Source organism: Pelodiscus sinensis, chromosome 10 (genome assembly GCF_049634645.1).
Source record: "Pelodiscus sinensis isolate JC-2024 chromosome 10, ASM4963464v1, whole genome shotgun sequence".
Lineage (NCBI taxonomy): Eukaryota > Metazoa > Chordata > Testudines > Trionychidae > Pelodiscus > Pelodiscus sinensis.
Window position 1 is genome coordinate 5,150,078 of NC_134720.1, and position 15,065 is coordinate 5,165,142.

At 45.1% G+C, this 15,065-nt stretch overlaps 1 protein-coding gene across 3 annotated transcripts in view; it reads left to right on the forward strand.

Moving 5' to 3' along the window:
- The window catches only part of INPP5D (inositol polyphosphate-5-phosphatase D), a 76,309-nt gene that overhangs the window by 18,313 nt on the left and 42,931 nt on the right, over window positions 1-15,065 (forward strand). Inside the window, exon 1 of one of the 3 annotated variants that reach the window (XM_075937410.1) lies at window positions 3,655-5,831. The exons of the other annotated variants lie outside the window; for them this stretch is intronic. Within the exon in view, the coding sequence (XP_075793525.1) occupies window positions 5,829-5,831 (3 nt within the window). The 5' untranslated portion in view covers window positions 3,655-5,828. Of the gene's footprint in view, window positions 1-3,654; window positions 5,832-15,065 lie in introns of those variants that run through there. 3 annotated transcript variants of the gene reach the window in all.

Consider the following 15,065-nt stretch of genomic DNA (forward strand, 5'->3'; position numbering starts at 1 on the left):
GGCTCTGGGGGAGAGGAGAGGGATTGGGTTAGAGCAGGAGGGCTGGCAGTGCCTGGCTCTGGGAGAGGGGGAGGGCATTGGGTTAGAGCGGGGGGGGCTGGAGGTGCCTGGCTCCGGGGGAGGGGGAGGGCATTGGGTTAGAGTGGGGGGGTTGGGGGGAATCTCTTCCTGAGGTATGTTGACGACATTTTTGGACTTGCAACTTGCTCTCACGAAGATGTCGACAGATTTATTTTGTCATTCTCTGAGTTCCACCCAGCCTTGGAACTTTGGGGTCCTTTGGAATGAATGTTACGTTTTAAACATCTTCTGGAACAAAACTTTGAAATAACAACTTGTTTGTTAAAACAGCACTTTGTGAACACAGCTGAGGAAAGGCTCTCGTCCGAAATGGCCTGTAATGTTATTTTTATCTCTATATTTTGTGTACTATCTATATCTATATCTATAGATATATAGATATATAAAAATAAATATATACTACATGGCTCTTTGCACTACTATCCACAGCTATTTTGGCTCTTACTCTCTAATGCTATGTCTACACTGCAGTTCTTTTTCAGAAAAAGGTACGCAAGTTGCAAACTGCAATTTGTGTACCTTTTTCCGGTTCTTTTTTCAGAAGAGGCATTTCCGATATTTGGCCCATCTACACAGGGCCAAATGTGGGGAAAACCTCCTCTTTCAGAAGAGCCCTTATTCCTCATAAAATGATGAATACGGGGCTTCCGAAAGAAAGCGCCAGTTTTTTCAGAAACTAATCCGAAAAAGTGGATGCGTTCTTGGATGCTGCGGAGTTTTTCCAGGATACCTCTGGTATCCTGGAAAAACCTTGTAGTGTAGACATAGCCTAACTGGTTGGCCACCCCTGCATAAATTGTCTGTGTGGACACTCTCATTTAGAAATAAATTAAATAAGATCACTTTAATTTTGAATGAGTGTGTCCACATAGGGGATCTAATGCAATTTAATAAATCCACCTTACATTTACATCTTTTAGTTAATTCAAATTAACATTCAGGAATGTTTCCTGTAGTTAGTTCACCTTAATTTTCCTTAGTGTCCCTGGCTACACTACACTACAGGGTTTTGCCAGCAGAGAGTATGATAATGAAGCACTCATTAGCATTTGTTGCACTGTCATTAGCATATTTTCTGCCCGAGGTTTTTGGCGCAAGAGGTTTTTATGCAAAAACAAGCAGTGTAGATGGATCCGTTTTGTGCAAAAACTCACTTTTGCGCAAGATCCTTATGCCTCAAAAAGGAGGTATACAGATCTTGTGCAAAAGGGAGTTTTTGTACAAAACAGATCAGTCTACACTGCTAGTTTTTGCACAAAAACCTCTTGTGCAAAAAGCCTCGGGCAGAGAATATGCTAACGACAGCATAACAAATGCTAACGAGCACTTCATTAGCATACTCTCTGCCGGCAAAACCCTGTAGTGTAGACGTAGCTCTACGAGCTCTTTGTGTTTCTTGAGAGATTAAATTCATCCAGTTATTCCAATATATGTGATTTTTGGAGAGGAGTAGAACTTTGTGTTCAAGAAAGACCTTTGCATACATTTCTTCAGGATTTTTGTAGTTTGTGGCAGATATTTATTAGATGGGTTAACTTAGCACCTGGCAGTTTTCCATCCTCGACAGCTTTAGAATTGTTTGCTAACCCAACTTTCCAGCACTGTGATGCCCAAAACCACCTGTGAGAGATTTTATTCCAGGAAAATCATGAAATGAGCTGCCTGGTGCACATAGTTGATGTGGTTGCTCTTTTGTGTGGACAAACATAACTTTGCTTTTATGTTAAGTGAGCTGTTTGGAGCAGAGACAAATTAGATCTCTGTTCCTGTTGGCTAAGACTAAAAACATTTCCCTGGCCCCTTTCTAAGGGCAGGAGAGAGAGAGAGAGAGAGATTTTAAATTTCCTCTCACCTCTCTAGCCTACCATATCTGGAGCCCAGTTGGGAAAACGACATCTGAGAATGCCTAACATGTAGTCTCCCGGAGTCAGAGTATCCAGGGTGTCATATGAGGTTCATGGACAAGCCGCATGAAACTGAAAGTGAAAAGAGAACTTTCTCTCTTTGGATCAGCTGACTCATGTGCATCATTTTCTGGTCCCTTGGGCCTCGTTGGCTTGCGAGACCCAGAACTACGTCCTGCTGGTGGAAATGCATTTCAATACCCTGCTTCCCTTTGAGGCTGTTTTACAGCACATGAAGCTCTTCAAATTTTTACCTTGCTCAGGATGGTGTGGTGAGGCTTAGTTACTGTCTCGTGCAGTGGCTGGATTATCTATCGAAGCATCAGGAACCAGGATGCAACCTGTCCTTGTCATTCAAATGGCTACAGTTGGCTTCTGTCCTTTTTGTGAGTCATTCAGACCCACAGCGGTTGACGCTTTCTCCACTCAAGCTTCCTGCTTCTGCCAAGGTCTAAGGTATTAATACATGCCCCCATCACCACCGTATCAAAAAAACATGTGATGTTTAAAGCATTTATTCTCACAACTCTTCTGGGAGGCAAGGCAGGGCTATTACCCCATTGCGCAGATGGGGAACTGAGGCACAGAGAGGCGACGTGACTTGCCCAGTACTGTGGCCCTGGCTACTGAATCTGGACTGTGGGGGCTGGATACAGAGGCAGAGTTGCCATTTTTTAGAATACTTTCCCCTGGATGTGCCCTGCTTTGTTCTTCCTGGATGAAATGTGCCGGGGGGTCAGGGATTTAGTCAGCCGAGTGGCAGTCTTTGGTCTCTGGTCTGGTCAGTGGGGCTGTACTCCGACTCCCTACTGGTCTGGACATCCCCTGCCATCTCTCTCCTCCATCATGCTGGGGGATGGGCTTTGATGCTCACCTATTTGTGCTGGCAGCTGGTTGACTACAGAGGCTAGATTTGTCCCCTGTCTATAGAGGTGTTTTAACGCCTGGTGGCTTTTTCCAGTTTATGGCTCTTTGAAAAGCTGCTGGTTTTGGACCCACTTTTTCCCACTGAAGCTCTCTCCTGCAGGGACCTGTTTACTGCCTTGACACAGGCTGGGCTGTCCAGGCTGCCTCACCTGACAGCTGTTAGTTGGGGATGCCGGAGGACAGCGACCCTCTTGTTCAGCTTCATGCACAATGGCTCATTTTCTCCTGCCTTGTCCCCGTTTGGTTCCTTTCTGGTAGCAGCTTTTCAGTGGTTTTCAGGAGGGTGCGGCTGACTTTCTCTCAGGTCCTGTTAGTTCTGGAAGCAGAGACAACCTCAGCTTCCTGCCTGGCCAATGCTTTGCTGGGTCGGGCATCAGCCAGCCATTTTAATACGTCCCCAGAAGAGAACGGCCAGGGCAGAGCGGTGTGAGGTGCGAGGGCTGTCCTAGGCACGGAGGCCTGGCAGCACACTGGTTGCACCTCTTATAAATTGACTTGTACCCTGGACACTCTTCGGTTGCCTCGGTGTGTTAACAATCACTTGAGTGAACTTGGCGATGATGATGCTTTAATGATCCATGTTTAATGTCCCTCCCCACAGGGGAGGAAACGTGACTCGAAATATTGCTTGGAGGGGTCTGAAATCGAGGGGAGTGACTCTGGGGAAGTGTCACCCTATAAGCAGGGTTTTGCTTAGTTTTGTTCATCATTTAGTGTCTATATTGTACTCCCCTTACTAAAGGTGCCTCTGACTTTTTCTGGGAGGATCCTGTGTGCTGCAATCTAGCCCTAGAGACTACAACTCCCATGAGCCCTTGAGGAAACCAGGAAGAGAGAGCTTGTTTGGGCATGTTGAGAGGAGAAGGTCTCAGGAGTCTGGGGTTCTCCATTTTGGGAGAAGGGAGCCAGACTCCTGTGGAAGAACCTTATATCCAGTCCAGGAGCTGTTGTTTTGTGGCTACAGCTTGGGACTGAAAGTCTGTGATGCATGGATCTAGAAGGCTGCTAATTGCCCTAGAGGGAAGAGACTCTGGCTACACCTGTGGCTGAGGAGGACTACACAAAAACCAGCACACAGGAAGAGGCTGTAAGTAAATGGGCTCTTTAGGAAAGTGCTGCCTGGGACAGACCTCAGAGAAACTAACTCTGGGTCCAAAGAGAGGCAGAGTGTCCAGCCCAGTGAACCAGAGTTGCTGGCATTTGGTGGAGCCTGCTCCAGTGGCACAGGGAGTTTGCAGCTGGCTGCACAGTTTGGACTAAGACACACACAACCTACAGAGAACCTCCACTCCAACTGCAGACCTTCAAGTGCACCCACGCAAGTGCCTGGGACTCTGAGTCCAGAGGAGAGCACACTCTGGAGTGGGATAGATGGTGGCAGTGCAAATGCCAGCTAGATAAGTTCCAATTATTTCTGTGTACTTTATTAATTGTATTCACTGTTAATCTGTTAAACCCTGTTTTTTTAAGTTATTAAATAAAGGTGTGTTCATTCTAATGTAATCCATTAGATATATATTATTTATAATTTGTAATTGTTGTTCGGGAGTTAGATCCAGATCATTGCTGGAATAATTTTATTCCTGGAGGCTCCCAAGGCACACCATTAAGTGTGTACAGGGCCAGCCAGGTGGAAGCACCGCCATTGTATGTTCTTTATGAGCCAGGGACTGCAGCAAGGAGGTGGATGGGGAATCCCCAACTAAACAACATCACCACTGGGGTGCTCAGGATCTCCTTTTATGTTTAAACCATCAGGCGCCCAGGCACACCTGTGAGTGTGACCTGCTCCTGAGTAACCTGGGGAGGAAAAAGGGGTTACGTATTATAATTGCATAACATTGTAAATAGCCCTTTATGTCATTTTATGTGACTTAAGCTGTTTTTTTTCATGTGTCTCTGTCTCTCTCTCTGTTTCACCTTTTCCACTCACCCTGCCACATAACTTCCTGGGGCAGGTTTAAAGACACAGGACATGAGTATCCTGCTGCTTTCCTTCATAGGACTTCAGTCTCCCATTCTAACGATCTGGCATCATGCCTGAGTCTGGCCGTCATTCATCCCACCTCACCATTGCAGCTAGAGCTTTTTTCCCCTCAGCTAATGCAGCATTTCCAACCTTTTTTACTAGGGAGGGGCCTGAACCTGATCACTCTAAGCTCTCCCTGCTTTGGGTGGGAATTCTGGAGGCACTTGGGCTGTAGGATTCACCTCTAGCTTTTGTATGGGGTGAATTTGGAGAATCAGCTTTCATAGCAGGACTCTATGTATCGGGAGATGAATGACACCGCGTGTGAGATGTCTGTAAGCAGGCCAGTAACAGTGGCTGCACACCAATGAAGCCAAAACCAGAGAGGTAAGGGACTGGGGATGGGTGGTCTTGCCCTGTGAGATCTGCTCACCAGGGACAGGATATGCCAGATATGAAGGAATTGCAAAGCCAAGTGCCATAAATAAGAGCCAGGGTCAGAAACAGGCACTACCAGGCTGGATTTAAGAGGTAGGAATTGGGTCAAAATCAGGCTAGAGTCAGGTGAGGTGAGTCTGTGTGGTTGTCCAGACAACTTCGTGGAGCAACCCTTGAGGTTAAGTAGAGCCTTTTAGCCAATCAGAGGGCAGCAGTGTACTGTCACTCTGGACCTCATAGAGGATACAGCTTCCAGAACCTACTGATCACAGTAAGCCCTGACCATGTCTCTACATAGCCTCCTGGTGGTACTATGGGAATATTAGCCTCTCGGGGCTCTGCTAGGCCTGGGTTCTAATGCTGAGTGGTAGTGTCTTTGCAGCTCTCTGGGCACTCAGCTTGCTGAAGGTATAAGAAATGTCAGTGTTCCTCCCAGTGCTGTTTCCATGCAAATGGAGTGTTGGTGAAAGCTATCCGGTGGACCCAAATCCTCAAGGAGCTGGCCCTGCATGGTGAGGGGGCCATCTTGTTCCTATTGCCTTAACAATGGTACTCTCTCCCCTTCCTAAGGGAAATTCACTGCCCTTGCTTGTCTGTCTGTGCTCACTGGGCAAGGTCTGTATCATCCTTTGCTGTATGTTCTGTCAGTGCACAAGTACAGTGCAGATCTGATAAGAGCATCAGCTTTGGTCAGTTCCTGTGTTGCTTGTGTCATTGCTGCTGTTATTGACGTCAGGAGTGGCTTATGGCTTGCAAGCCAGGGCCTTGCAGTGAGAGAGACAACTGGTAGCAGCAGTTTTGCCATTCACACTGACAATTATTACTCATATTGTATCAATTCCTGTAGCATGCTGTGAAGCCTGAAACAAGAGGACTTTCTGTGTTAAGAGCTATGGGGTGTGGCTCATTGCTTTAGCGGTTAGATTCTTCATCTAATCTGATGGATCAACAACTTGTGATTTGGACATCATGGGCCTGATCCTACAAGGTGATGTGTATTGTTTGACTTCCTGGGAGTGAAGGGCAAGAGTTAGGCTCAGTGAACAATAGCAGTTCTATTTTTATCACCTAAATTGACAGTCCTGGAAAGACATGGGACGCCTGCACTCACTCAAATGGATGGCCAAAGCACTCGTGGACTCCAGCGGGAGTAGGCTCGCACCCTCAGACATTAGAAAGCCAAGAGCCAATCAGTAGGCAAAGCTGCAAAACTTATATATGAAAATGAGATTAATCTAGTTTGCTAAAGTTAGAGGTAAAGAAACGATTAAACTGTTTAAAAAATTGGTTTCACCCTTCCCTAGTTACCACAGAAAACTTGTCACACATGATTCTCATAGGGAGTGAGGACTTACGATGCAACTTTCGGGCTGAGAAGTTATGCACACTGAAGACAGGAAATTGTAATTTTATCTCGTCACCTCTTGTGTATATGCATTACCATGTCACTTCTCGTTTTCCAGTATTAACACAGTATTTTCTAAAATGTTAGACACTGTGAATCCTGTTTCGTATGCACATACATCCAGAGACCTTATGTAACTTTCTTAGTAAGCAATATGTCTCCAGTGATTCTGAACTTCGTAAGTTCTCTTCTCCATTGTGTGTTATAAATAATACGTTTGGTTGTTCAATGCCAGGCCTGATTCTGCACTGTGGTTGAGAGTTGTTTGGCTCAGCACATATACTGATGAATATATTTAGGGGATTTGTCCTGGGTTCCTTATTTTCTGCCTGGCTTCAGGCACGGTTAAGAGGATGCATCCAGTGAGGGGCAAAACCTGGCCCATACTATGGTGATGTGCACACACACGTTATATCTGTTTTCAGGAATTCTGAAGCTAGCAACATGCTCTGTAATGACATATGTGATGAGTTCGGTCACAGAGATCCCCTCGAGACTGTCACTTGATGTGCTGAGCGTAGCAATAAGCCTGCCTTTCTTCTCTCCGGAGTGTCCCACCACCCTGTCCTGCTGAATCAGAACCTCTGGTCTCCCCCAGCGATGGCCCAGAGTTGAGATCACAGCCCATAGCAGAGTGACAGACACAGAGATGCGGTCAGCTCTGGGAAGCCTTAGTCAAAGGGACTTGATACATCACCCAAGTGCACAGCCCCACTGGGACAAAAATCCCAGATAATCAAGCTTACTCTGCATAAAGTTCATACAGTGTGAGCTGAGAAGTTGTTCGCTCCCTTTTTCATTAAAGAAAGGTATGCACAGTAGTCATCCCTCCACCCCGATAACAATTATTTACCTTGGGTTTAATAATAAACAAAAGTGATTTTATTAAGTATAAAAAGTAGGATTTAAGTGATTGCAAGTGATAACAGACAGGTCAAAGTAAGTTACTAATTTAAAACAAAACATGCCTGCTAAGCTTAATACTCTGAGAAACTTGTCACGTGCAATTTCTTACCATAACAGTAGTTTTAATCACCTTTTCCCACAAGCTAGGCAGCTTCCCAGATTGAGCTTGAACCTTCCCCCTCTTCAGTCTTAGATGTTTCCAGCAGTCATCTTAGTGGTAATCAGGGGTCTGCTGGTGTCTGGCAGCAACCCCTATTGTTTGGTTTCACACCTTTATATATTTTGCCCCAGGTGAGAATCCTTTGTGTTCAGTTCAAATTTTTCTCGCCTTGAGTGAGACAGCGTCCAAAATGGTTTCCAGCATCAGGTGACCTGGTCACATGTCTTTGTAGAACACAGGGATGAGTCAAATTATTCACAGATCATTGTCCCAAATACCAGCCTATGAAGTTCCTTATGTACCACTAATGGCCCTCACTTAGCAGGTCTAGATCAGTAGACAGGTTTATGCTTCATATTTCTAACTTCAAACACCGAAATGATACATGCCCACAAACAGATGAGACACATTCAGCAGATTACAAGCTTTCCAATGATAGGTTACATGCGACATTTTGCATAAAGCATATTCAAAATCATATTTCCATAAATAGTATAGGGGTGTAATGTCACTACATAGTTACTGTTTTGCAAAATGAACTTACTCTGCTGAGGAAATAAATACTGCCATGCCACTTAAAATGCTGACAGAGGAACAGATATCAGTGACTTACCACAACTTTTCTACTTCGGTTATTGCCAACACCTAGCACTCAGAAAATCCTGCTTCGCCCTGCAAAAATCATGATTGGCCTAAAAATTGGGAGAGTTAAAAAATAATCAAGTTGAGTTTCTTTTTATTTGCCTTCTGGTGTTGAAATGTAGGCTTTGCATTTTCATGATATTCCCTGCAGCCAGATGGACTAGAAACATGGTTTTTTAAGACAGGTGAGATTCCCATTTAATCCCCTGACTCCAGCATCTGGAGCATTAAGCAAACCAGCAAATATCATGAGACAAACAAAAATGTAATTTTAGAAGGGCTAAGGCTGGAAGTGTGTTTCAAAATCATTCAAAGGCTTATACTTTGTTGTACAAAAGCTCTACCTAAACATTAGGTTGTCTGCAAATAAACAACTAAGTATCTAGCTAATTCCACACTGCCAAAGAAATTCTTGCTCACTCACTCTTCTCTCATCTGATTTACACCACCCACCCAAACGTAACACCCCTCCCTTGGTTTGTTCTGTAATGGTAACATGCTGCCGGAAGTACACTGATTTTATCTCGTTCATTAAATGTGTAAAACTGCTAAGAAAAATCTAGTCTCCAGGAACATTAAGGTTATGTTGGAGTTCTGAGAGTTTTGTCATAGTGTGATGCGTTGGTGGAGTAGAGGAACATCTTAATGAATAGAAATGGAATGATTGATCAGTTTGGTGTTACGGCATGTGCTGATTGCGTAATGTTGTAGGTTTATATAATTACATGTAGACCTTTCCAGTTTGTATTTTTAACTATACCAACTAGATGTCTAGCAATTAACATATGGCTTTTTGGTGAGCATTGTGTTATAGCACATTTGAATTTGTAAAAAGACAGGTAAATGTTACTTTGGGGTACTAGCTGGATTTAGTGGAACTGTAACACTTTTCACATGACGAATTTAATTTGAAAATGTCACAGTTCTATTGTAGCTTACAAGGGCCTATAAAGAGGATATTAGTCCAGTGGTTTCCAGTCTGTGGTCCTTGGACCCCTGGTGGTTTGTGATGGTACTGCAGGGGGTACCATCCTTACTTTTCTTTTCTTTTCCTTTTCTTTTTTTTTCGTCCCCCAGGGCTCTGCGCCTGGCCAAGGGCGGTGTGCTGGGGCAGGAGGTGCCTTCAGGGGTGGTATTTCGGGAGAGGTGTGAGAGGCATGCACAGAATGCAAACACTTTCCTTTCACTCCCTTAGCAGCTGGGAACTGGGAAACGGGATGAAAAGCAAGCATACGGCTGCTGCCCCCCTCCACACCATCCTGAAATTCCACCCTTGCACCATATTCTCCGTGGATGGGAAGGGGGCAAGAACTGAGGAAGTTGCGTGGGCCAAAGGGGAAGGGTGTCCACGAAATGTTAATAGATTGAAAAGGGGTCCATATGCTGAAAAAGGTTGGGAACCACTATATTAGTCATTAGGAGAAGGCAGGATAGGTCCTGGGTATAAAATGAGTCATAATGGAAAAGAAGGTTTTCAATAACCTGATTTTCAGACGTGTTGAACAGCTGTCTTCTGAAAATCAGGCCCTTTAAATTAGGCCCAAGTGGTTAAAGTTCCATATTTAGCAAATGTTAAGCATGTAACGTTTGCCTGGGTAAAAGGCTCTGTCTTTCCAAATGGTATAAATTATGCTTATAAAGAGAGCTGGGTCTGGACTGTGAAAACTGGGTTAGGGAGGAGGTTAGATCTCAGTGTGAACTTGCACACTTCAGATCTAAGATGCAGTTTGGAGCTGTAGCTACATCCAGATCCAGCCCTCAGCCATAATTTGGAATACTGTGAGGTGCATGTATTTGGATCTGGGCTCATCTCTAAGGGAAATCAGTTTCAGGGATTGTTGATACAGATGGCTTGGAACATACACACCTTTGTGTTCTTCAACTAGGCAAGTGAATATTGAACATACTCAGTTTCACTTACAGCCGTGTGAAAAGCAGAGCAGACCACTCTTTCATTTAGCATAACTCTTCTCTATAAGAAGACAAGAAGCTTGATGATAATGCCAAATATCAACCTTGCTCTTCAGTGAATGAAAGAGGCAGTAGGGCCAACGAGGACTGCAGTTAGTCCTTGGCTACACTACAGAGAAGATTGATCTTCCGGGGTTCAAATTAGTGGGTCTAGTGAAGATGCGCTAATTCGAACTGAGAGGGCGCTCCCGTTGATGCAGGTCATCCTGTTCCTACGAGGAGTAGGGGAAGTTAAAAGGAGAGTGTCATTGACCTCCTGCAGTGTGGATGGTGCCAAAATGTGATACTTCAGCTCAAGCTTTGCAATAAACGTAGCTGGAGTTGCGTATCTTAATTCAAGCTTATCCCCTAGTGTAGACCTAGCCTTAATGTCTAAAGAACCAGATGGAATTTTTCTCACATTAATAGTGTGGTTGTCAAACTTAGTTTATGTCCTTTATCTAGAGATATGTACATCTGATTCCCATCCACTTGGCCTTCAGAAGAGTTAAAAATGATTTTTTAAAAGTTATACATTGACTTTTCTCTAGATTACTTTAATTCCTTATTTCGGTTGGCTAATAATTGCTTTTTTCAGACTTTCTGAAATCAAATGAGGTATTCTCATGCTCCCAATTTAGCAATGATTAACTTCCAACATTTTAGTCTCAAATCTCAAATAGAAAAAGGGGTTAGATCAAACTCAGCTTTGAGTAAACCAAGCTTGCAGTTTTAGGAAAAAACCTTTCATGAAATGTGTCGTGAATAGTGTTTATCCATCTTCCATGCTTTAGAAATAGCATGGGCCATTCACCTTGAAATTGCCCTCCCCCCCAACAATTCTCCAATAGTCACAGGTTTCATCATTCACCTCTCCAACTCTCCAGAGTTGGAGACAGCAGATCCCTCCTAGGTCCTAGCTAATCCTCAGAGGCTGCTGTGTTACCAGGCTCAGGCCTCCCCATCTCCACCATCCACTTTCCCTCGGGATCTTCCTTTGAGCAAGCCCCCAGCCTGCCTTCCTCTCCCCTTTATCCCCATGCTCAGCTCATTTGCTGGCTGCCCTAAAGACCCCTCACCTCCTACTTTTCAAGCGCTTGATTTCCCTTTTTACCCCCATCTGCCCCTAATTTTTCTTCCGTCATCAAAGTCCATCCTCTTCTATGGTCCACCAGCTGCACCCTCCTCCTTGGGGCCCTGAAGCCCTTCTAGCCTACCCCTCAGCCTAGGCCAACCCGTGGCTCGCAAGCCACATGTGGCTCTTCCCCCTCCCGTCAGTGCTCACCAGGGCCGGAGATCAAAATGGCAGTTCCAATATGGCCTCAAAAAGCCTTAAAGGGCCAGTCTTTTTTTTTACTCTAAACTTTTTATCCCGGCTCCTCGCACTGGATCCAGTTGGAACTTGGCTCTTCATCCAGAATGGGTTGGCCACCCCTGCCTCAGCCCATGCTGTCCACCTTGTTTCTCTGAGCCCTCAAAGCTGTATTAAAATAGATTATGCTTAGGGACCGCTTGTATTTTGGGAAGCAGCTGTTACTCCCAGCTGTGACACCTGTCTAAAGTCAAGTGACTGTGAAATTCACCTAAATTGCTTAGTAAAGGATCAGAACATCAGAGATGTTTGCTGAGGAGCTAACAAGATGTTTTGGAAGGGCTTGTCTACACATACAGTGCCACTACACTGATGGGAAAGTGTCTCCTGTTGGCACAGGTATTTGACCTCCCCGAGAGGTGGTGGCTATATTGATGGGAAAAGCCCCCCCAGCAACATAGCACAATGTACATCAGGCGCTGGGTTGGTATAACTGTATCACTTATTTCCACACCCATGAGTGACGTAGCTAGAGTGATGCAAGTCTGCAGCGTAGACCACACTTACTAACCAGCTCTGAGCATCAGCTTCAGTTCCTTAAACAAATGGAAATGCTTATTTGAGTGAGATGCCAACAGCTGCTTGAGCAACGTTGAATGAGCTGCTAAGTCTGACCGGGCTAACTCAGTTTGTTTTAAGTCAATGTTTTCCAAAGCAGTTGCCTAAAGGTAATAAGCTTTTCCCCAGGAATACTTGGCACCTCAGAAGAAGTGGCCTGATTTTCAGCTTGCACTGATTCTGTCAAGCTCTCCATTACTTTGAAAATCAGGCTGCTCCCAAGGCACTTTTCCCACTTCCTACTTTGCTGACTAGCCTGGGTTTAGGGCGTCGAAAACTCTTCTACTTTTCCTCAGAGTGGTCCTGTGCGTTCTATTTATAGCACTTCTCTGAAGACCTCCTAGTTAACTCCTTCTGGGCCCTGCTTGCCTTGGGTTCTATATAAAGAAAGCTGCTTTCATCATCTGTCTTCATAATCCCTCCATTGGTCCCCTTGGGAATAGTAAAAGGCACCTCTCAGCAAGGCCAGATTCAGAGTGCCTCAGCCAAACCATTTTGGTGGCAGAGGCAAGCTTAGGTCACTCAGAGATAACATGAGGCAGGCCCTGGGCCAAGGCCCTGTGAGATGTTCACAGAGACTATGTCTGCACTACGAGTTTTTTCGGCAAAAAATATGCTAACGAGGGACTCATTTGCATGAGTTGCAATCTCATTTGCATATTTTCTGCCAATCCATTTTTGCCCTAGGGTTTTTTGGGGGGCATAAGAGTTTTGTGGAAAAGGGAGTTTTGTGCAAAAAGAAAACATCCACACTGCTTGTTTTTGTGCAAAAACCCCTAGTGCAAAAATGGATCAGCAGAAAATATGCAAATGAGATCGCAACTCATGCAAATGAGTCCCTCCTTAGTATATTTTCTGCAGAGAAAACTCGTAGTGTAGACGTAGCCAGAGAGGGGGCCTGGCAGGAGGAGAGAGAAACTGTGAAAAATGCTGTTGAAAGAGCAAAGAGATCAGAGAACCAAGAGAGGCCAGTGCTATGAAGACATGGGGAGGACGGGATGTTGGGGAGGAGGAAATGATCCTCAGTGTTAGAGCTGCCTTGAGGCAGACGAGGTTGAAATAAGGGCCGGGAGATTTAGCCAGGAACAAGCGTCTGTAGAGTGGAAATGACAGAAGCTACATTAGCGTGGACCCAGGAGTGACTAGAGATAGCGGATATAAGCAGTTGTTCAGTGGCCTTAGAGGAGAAGGGAGATGGAACAGTGACTGATGTGACATGTAGAGTCATTTTTTGAAGGATGGGAGATACAGGAGCCTGCCTATAGGAAGGGGGAGGGCAAAGGAGGCTAGGAGAGTCTGGAGTCAAGGGGACAGACGGAGGGGTTAAAAGTAGGTGAGCCCTCGGGGGAACAAAGGGTTACGGAAGGAGAGGAAGGAGGGATGAAAAGAAAAATCACGTTGGATAGTATTGATGTCCTTGAAGAAGTTAGCAGCAGAGAGAACAGTGGATGGGTTTGAAGAGGGAGTCACAAGTGATATACTTCAGTTTGAATCTGCCTGATAAACTCTGTCTGTATATTAGGGTGGGGAGAGGAGGTGTCTGTGCACATGCTAAAAATAAGACCTCGCTTGTGCATTTCAGCCACAGGCCCGTATTGCTTTCGACTGCTGCAGATCCCTCACTTCTGCTTGCGTTGCCCTTTTTCTTTTCTGTTCCTCATTTCAAAAACCAGAACAGATGCGTATGAAGTTAATCTTTCTCTCAGCCGGGCCTTTGCTATGCAGCTCAGTTCTCCCATGGAGGTTTGTTCAGAGCTGAACGTCAATCGTTTGGGGTTTTTTTTTTTAATGCTCTTTGGTGCCAGGAACACATTTCATGATCTACTTCTGCTTTCCCTCTCCAACCTGTGAGACTTTTCCCCAAACTCAAACGTGGCTTGAAACATTGGTTGTCCAGCCATATGTTGCTTGGCTTGCCCGTTGGCAGAGAGTTGTTAGTTCAGCTTTCAGGTGAGCCTCTCCAGAAACCTGAACGCAAGATGGAACATAGCTGCAGATTGTGTAATGCCTTCTTTATTTCTTAATCTACTTACGCTTCAGCTCTGCCAGCCTCTGACACAGCCCCAGCCTATGAACAACAGATCAGTGTCTGTAGGACTGCTCAGGAGCCCAGCAGGGCCCAAAGCTGAATTATAAGCCTTCTATTCGATTCAGTCACGGTTCTTATCTAGTGTGCCCCATGCATCTTCAAGCCACGCATCAAACAACAGGAGCAGAAGTGCATACAATGGACTGTCTTGGTTTGGTAGGGGTTCTTCAACATGTGTTGCAAAGTACAGTAGACCCTTGATTTTACAAACACCCGTCTTATGCCTGACCAGGTCTATGAATGATTTTTCCTGAGAGAAAAACAAAATCACATAATGAAAAGAAAATCCTGTCAGCGAACAAGTCAATATCCACTTGCGTTCAGGAAATGGCCTTGCGGTGGTTGGCAGGGTACAAAGAAAGCAAGTCAGTGCTCTGTACTGCAGCTGAGGTACCGCACCGAGCGAGGGTCGTTTTGGGATATTCAATGTTATCAACCCTCAGTCCACACTTAGGTCACGAAACAGGGGGTTTACAGAACTTATGGGAGAGAAGGCAGCTCAAATAAATGTGCCTTGTGTTTGGAGTGGAATAGAGCAAGCGGGAGGTTTGAGGTTTCTTTTCCCCCAGGGGATCTGTGACTGCCCTCTAACGCTGACCTCAGTCTTCATCCTTTCACAGTATTTGCATATCATACTGCTCCTTACATGGCAAAACGGATGCGT